This window comes from Callospermophilus lateralis, chromosome 4 (assembly GCF_048772815.1).
Source record: "Callospermophilus lateralis isolate mCalLat2 chromosome 4, mCalLat2.hap1, whole genome shotgun sequence".
Taxonomy (NCBI): domain Eukaryota; kingdom Metazoa; phylum Chordata; class Mammalia; order Rodentia; family Sciuridae; genus Callospermophilus; species Callospermophilus lateralis.
Genome location: NC_135308.1, coordinates 109,382,402 through 109,389,607, shown reverse-complemented (window position 1 = coordinate 109,389,607; position 7,206 = coordinate 109,382,402). Strand labels below are relative to the sequence as shown.

At 36.7% G+C, this 7,206-nt stretch overlaps 1 protein-coding gene across 1 annotated transcript; it reads right to left on the bottom strand.

Annotated features, from left to right (window-relative positions):
* Positions 1-4,957: 4,957 nt before the first annotated feature.
* Positions 4,958-5,896, bottom strand: LOC143397003 (olfactory receptor 6C2-like). The gene has a single exon (XM_076852999.1). It carries the CDS (start codon positions 5,894-5,896, stop codon positions 4,958-4,960), a length of 939 nt encoding a protein of 312 aa, XP_076709114.1.
* Positions 5,897-7,206: the final 1,310 nt, after the last annotated feature.

Below are 7,206 nucleotides of genomic sequence, written 5' to 3'. Positions count from 1 at the left end.
TCAGTATCCATAGATTGCCTAAGGTTGGGGCTGTTCTACTTGCACCAGACAGGTGAAATGCAGCTCACCTGGCAGCTTGGGAAGGTTGCCTGTGAAGGTTGCCCGTGGTATGTGTCATGCCCCTGTCAGTCTCTAGGGCCTGTGTGTGAGTTGGGGTCACTCTAATGTGCCTAGGGAATGCATCACAGTCTGTACAGCCTGTACCTTTCAGTCTCCATGGGAAGCACAGTGGGGGTGGGGGGCATAGCAGCAGCTCAGCAGAGCAACTCATTCACTGTACTGGGGGAAGAACACAGTGGAATTGGGTCTCAAAATGGAGCAGCCTGGGTTGGGGGGAGTACTACATGGACTGGGTTCTGCCTTTGGTGTAGTGCAGTGGGGAACACATCCTGATGATGTCAGACTGTCACTTTTGAAGATGACATGACCTTATATATAAAGACCTCCAAACTCTCCCCAAAACTAACTAGAACTAACAAATTTATTCAAGTTGCACACAAAATGAACATACAGAATAAATAGCATTTGAATACACAAATAGGAAATTACTTGAAACAGAAATCGAGAAAGAAATTTCATATATAATAGTTAAAAAATCGATGCTTATGAGTAAATTTAAGCAAAGAAGTGCAAGATCTCTCTATATAATAAAAACTATAAAATTTTGATGAAAGAAATTGAAGAGGACACACATACAAAAATGGAACAATATCCTATGTTTTTGGGTTAGAAGAATCAATATTGTTAGAATGTCTATAATATCCCAAACCATCTACATGTTTAATGAGATCTCTATCAAAATGTCAAGGACTTCTTCACCAAACCTGAAAGCACAATTCTGAAATTTGCGTGGAACCACAGAAAACCCCAAATAGCCAAATCAATCAACCGCCAAAAGCCATTCAAAAAATAATGAAGCAGGCGTCATCCTGTTACCTAAGTTCAAAACACAGTGTAAAACTTTAGTAATCAAAATGGCATAGTGTTGGCATAGAAACAGGGACATAGTCTAGTGGAGCAAAATAGCCTAGAAGAAAACAGAACCATACACAGAAACATAAGCCAACTGATCTTTGACTCCTGACTCTCCAGTTACAGAAATCAAGTTAAAATGAATGTATGTCTTAATTATTAGACCTTAAACATTTTTATGAAGATAGTGATGTCCTGCCTTGTGATTTTAAGCTTTGACTTACATGGTGTGCTTACCACTCTCTCCCAGCATATTTATACATTTCCTCTCTCCCAAAGATATTCTGTGTACATGAGGCTAATGTTAACCAAATTCTGACCATTCATTGCTGACTATTCTGATATCTTTATCTGGAACATAGGCAAGACCTTCACTGATCTGGTGGAATTAGACACAGGAGGAGGTGAATATATGTCTCGTGGTAGAAGAATTTTAAGTAGAATGGCTCATCATGTTTTACAGTCCTAGTTATAGTAAAGCAATCAATTTAATATCTATTCTTCCCAGTACTGTATAAAATAGATGCTGTTAATATCCATATATTAGTGTTGAGAAAGGTAAGCTTTATAAACATCAAGTAAATAACCCTAGGTAATTCTGATAGATTGTCAAGAGTCTGAGATTTGAACTAAAAGCCTGTGTTTTAAACCACTGTGTGGCATTGCTTCTACTTTACCACATAGGTTTTGGAAGAAATTTGGGTGTGGAGGAACTTAATAATGTAGGTGTGACTGTTTAAGGATATTCTGTATCAGTTAAATGGTACCTCAATAAATCTGGGATAAATTGAAAATCACATTAATTACTAGACATTCAAAATAGCAGAGGCTTTCCATGCATGACTTTTATTCAGAAATACTATACATGCTGCAATACTTTCTGTGGGTCTGACAATTTGTATTCATGATCAGTATAATCCAGCTTTTACCTTAAATGCTTGAGAAGCACCATACTCATATTAACACATATAAAATATATCAATATACTGGGTTATGTTGCATTTGTACTCAAAACAATAAACAATATCCCACAACATGTTAGGATATCATTAAACCACATAAACATGCTCAGATTAAAAAACAAATGTTCTTCCATTGAAATCAATGCCCTACCAACACCTGTTAAAATTAAGTTGTTACCTTGAATCCATTTGCAGAGTATTGTTTAGTAGGATAATTTATTCCTAGCTATTTCCCAAGACTCATAATTTGGAATATTCTAATACATACCTTATATTATTTTCACTTCATAGAATAGAAATCCACAGTGGTTTATGTTAGCAACAAAAGCAGTATATTTGAGGAAAATTAATGGAATGGTACTCAAAATTTGTGTTTTCTAATATCAAATTAATATAAACAAAAGGATGAAAATAAAATCATAATAGGATAAAGGGTTTGATCCATGTACAGTGTATGCATTTATTTGAAATATGACACTGAACCCCATTAATGTTTACAATGAATGCATATAAATAAAAACATCACCAGAAACTATTAAAGAGAGAGAAAAATCTCTTGCTTTAAAAATATGTCATCTAAGAAAATAAGAAATAGATTTTGTCAAGGAGAGGCACAAACAGAGAGGCTTCTAACCTTCCTCTAGGAATCATTTTTAACCCTAACCTATAGAAAGTGGGTATGCAAGGTGACAAAATCTAGAGATTTTTTTTTCTAATTTGAATAATGTGGACTAAATGTATACTCTTTCCTTTCATTTTCCTCTTACAAAAGGATGGAGGTTGCAATGGTTACAACTGAAACCTAAACGATAAAGGAGAGAGATGAATTTACACTTTAATGGAAGCACAGATTCTCGGACTGAGGAACAAGGTCAGTGCTTCTCCCCTTGAGACAATGCTGATGGCCACAGCGTGTTTCTTTTCTTTTTTTATTAATTTTTTTGTTTGGGGTGGTACCCAGGATTGAACTCAGCAGCACTCAGCAATGAAGCCACATCCCCAGCCCTATTTTGTATTTTATTTAGAGACAGGGTCTCATTGAGTTGCTTGGTGCCTGGCTATTGCTGAGGCTGGATTTGAACTCCTAATCCTCAGTCTCCTGAGCCGCTGGGATTACAGGTGTGTGCCACTGCACCTGGCTCACGAAGCATTTCTTAACACTCCTCTGACTCATGACACTCAACTAACCCTACAGTTTGCAATTACACTTTAGCTCTGGCCTTCTTCATCACCCCAGATTCTTCACCACTTCTCCTTAACAAGCAGTGTTTTGCTTTTTAAAATTGAAGTCATTTCTGTAAAGAAGAGTTAAGTCTTCCTGTTCTTTGCTAGATCATTCATCTGCCTATATTAACACTTACTATGTCATTTCATTTCTTATTTGTAAATTTATCCAAAAATGTAGAGTCTATATACCTTACCTCTACTCTATATTTGTAGATTCCTTGAACATTAGAACATATGATTTCTGTATTTTTATCTTCAAGAGCCAGTTCAAGCCTTGAAATTTAGTAGACTAAATTTAATAGACTAAACCACAATCATGTGGGAGGAGCAGGTAGAAAAGGCCTTTTTCCTTCATTCATATTTATGAAGTGCAAATACATTTTTCATTGAAGGGTGTTCTTTTTTTTAAAAAAACTTCACAATCTTTCTGACAGTGTCTTTGAAGACTTGCTTTACTTGTTGATTTCTTAGTGTTTAAATGAAGGGATTCAACATGGGGGTGACTGAAGTAATGAGCACAGCCATTCCTTTGTTGAAAGGAAAATACCTTCTTCATTTATAGGGGATTAATGCACATAAACATGCAGCTGCCCTAAGACAGGGAGATGACAATCATGTGGGAAGAGCAAGTGGAAAAGGCCTTTGTCCTTTGCTGGGCAGAGAGGATCCTCAGAATGGTCCTGATGATGTGTGTGTAAGAAACTGTCACCAGAACCACTAGAGTCACCACAGCCATGAGCATGACCATCCTTTCTAAGAGGCTTGTGTCTGAGCAGGCCAGCTCCAGGAGGGGCCCATTATTCTGCACATAAATTCTGCTTGCTAAAAATCGCAATGTAAATGAAGTTATTCACTCAGAAAATGTATCACATAGATATATCACATAGATATATGCTTAAATTAATGATCAGAAGAGAAACTAGATAACACATAGTTGTGTTTTGTTGGTGTCTTAGAAAGGCAAAATGAAGGATGCCCTTTGACAGTACTCAATCTTTTTGAAGTATAAAGGAAGATTATACCCATACTATGACCATAATATGAACAATTTATGTCTGATCAAAATATAAAGCATAGTTGAATAATTTGATGTTTGATAAACATAGTCAATAGTTCCATATGTACTATAAAAGCCCAAAAGTTTATTTTCATAATTATAAAGCACAAAACAACAAAGACTGTTTATCAGTTAATAGAATTCCAATTATAAGAATGACTAGCCCTTGTTTTCCTTTTCTGCACTCTTTTCTAGAACCAGTTTTCCAAACTCTGATTTTATCTTTGACATCTTAGAATATCCTTTCCAAATAATGAACTTGTTGTGATAACTTGATCAATCTTCTTAAACTCTAACATTCTTGAATCAAGAGATGATGTATATCTGAATAGTTGAAGAACTTACCCAACCAAAATTTAGTCATAATGCTTCTAAATCCAGTACTTGTTCTCTGTGAGCTTATGTCTCACACAAATGAGAAGTGGTCTCTGGATATTTCCATTCCACATCACAAGAAGGGCATATGGCCAGAGATGCAACTTCTGCTTTGCATTTCTTTTTAATGACATTGGGGCCTGCGATTATTGAAGAAACCATTCTGAATAAAGGAAACTTAAAAGAAGGCAAAATCAATTGTTTGATTTTGGTTTTTGTATTATAAGAGAAAAATGTTCCAGGGAGAACATTAGCTTGATGAGTCTACCAAATTGGAAGAAGCCATGTTTGTCATTTTCATGAACAGTGCTCACAGTTATTTAGATTTAAATGTAAGTAAGCCTAAGCAAACATCAATAGGCACTCAGTTCTTTGAGAGAAATGCAATGCGTTTTACTGTGTCTTTGAAAGCTGCTTTTACTTGTTTGTTTCGAAGTGTATAGATGAAAGGGTTAAGCAAAGGGGCAACTGAAGTAGTGAGGATGGACACCACCTTGTTAATGGCCACTCCTTCCTTTGCTGAAGGCTTGACATAGATGAAGATGCAGCTGCCATAGGTGATGGAAACCACAATCATGTGGGAGGAGCAGGTGGAAAAGGCCTTTTTCCTTTGTTGGACAGAAGGAAATTTTAGAATGGTCTTGACGATGTATGTGTAGGAGAGAGTGACACACACCAAGGTAATAATTAGTGTCAGTATGGCAGAAGTCAAGACTATTTTCTCTATAAACACTGTGTCTGAGCAGGTTATCTGTAGAATGGGAGACGCATCACAGCCAAAGTGATCAATCTCATTTGAGTCACAGAATTCCAACTGGAGACCTATGCCAAGGGGTGGGAGGATGATCAACAGGCCAGCAAACCAACAGCAGAGGACAAGTGTAGCACAGACTCTGTTACTCATGATGGTTGTGTAGTGCAGGGGCTTACAGATGGCCACATAGCGGTCATAGGACATGGCAGCCAGGAGAAAAAATTCCGTTGCTCCAAAGAGGACAACAAAAAATAACTGGGTGGCACAAGCATTGTAAGTAACAGTGTTGTCACCAGTTGTCATGGTGTACAGGAATCTGGGAATACAAACAGTGGTGAATGAGACTTCCAGGAAAGAGAAATTTCGGAGGAAAAAATACATGGGAGTTTTAAGATGAGAATCCAAAAGTGTGAGTGTGATAATGGTGAGGTTCCCTGCCACACTCAACATGTAAGTGAGAAACAAAAATATGAAAATTAGAACTTGTAGTTTTGGATCATCCGTCAATCCCAGCAGGATGAATGTTGTTATTGCTGTATGATTTCTCATCCCTGCCTTGTGCCAAGTCACAAGTGAGTGGACCTGAAGAGAGGTGTCAAAAGAAGCCAGCATTGGATCCTGACTGGAGACATCCCAGCCAGACAGCTCAGTGCACTTAATATCCCTTACCTGATAATCAGTTATCATATTGAACACACCCATACCATTGCCATCTTACAAGAAGGTTTGTGCAGAAATTTTTGAATATAGATCTTATGCTTGTAATTCTCTGATGACAAATCATATTAGTAAAAATGTCAAATAAGAACCAAACAAAACATAAATCATATGTGCAAAATGCAGTATTAACAATATCGCCTGGAGGTGACACTATGTGTTCTTAATCTGGAAGAACTATGACAAATTTGGACTTCTCTTCTCCCATCTTCATCTTTCTTTGTCTTTTTTTTGCCAAACTGTAATATTCTATGTTCAAAATCAAGGAGGATCAGTTAATTAGGATTTTACGTTGATCATTTTATGTTGTTGAAATTTATTTTAACAGTAGCACATTCATCTTAGTGTTAAATTTTTCTTTGTGCTTAAATTATCCCTAAAAAGGGTGAGAATTCAGATCACAAAGGTGCACCTTAACTTTTTTGTTCTTATATTTTGTGAATGGAAAGTTTTTCTTTTTATGAGTTCATTTTAGGATACACAGTATTAGTGAAACATTGTATAGGGGTTCATTTTAATATAATTATATAATCATGGAATGTAATTTGCTCTGATTCAGTCTTACTAATTCCCATTTCCCTTCTGCTATTCTTTTATTCTTTCTTCTATTTATTTTTAATTTTTATATTTATGCCTTCTGGATATGTATGAAAGTGAGATTGGTTGGGGCATATTTATAGATGTACATAGGAAAGTGTGTTTATTCATTCTACCCTTCTTCCCCTTTCCCCTCCCTCTTCCTTGATCCCTTTCCTCTACTCCACTGTTCTCTCTTCTATAGTAAAAAGAGTTTCTAGCCAGTTTTGAGACTCTTAGGCATTGTGTTTCCTGAACCTTTTAAGTGGTATAAAGAACCATTTTCTGGAACCTGAGCCTGAACCTGATTGAGTCCTGCTCTGTTGTTGGTCAAGGACAGAGCCCAGGAGGAGAGATCTGTGGTATTGCTTTCTTTGCAGCCTGGTCCACCCAGTCTTCAACGTGCCACTCAGTCACCTGAGATTGTCTCTGACCTCATTTTTGAATGATTCCTGCTGTTTCATTCCAATAATTTTCCCTGTTAATTTACCAACTGTCTTCCTAATCTTGTTTATGTTCTCTGGGTTTTTGGTAATGTAACTAGCTCAGAGAACATCTAGGAACAG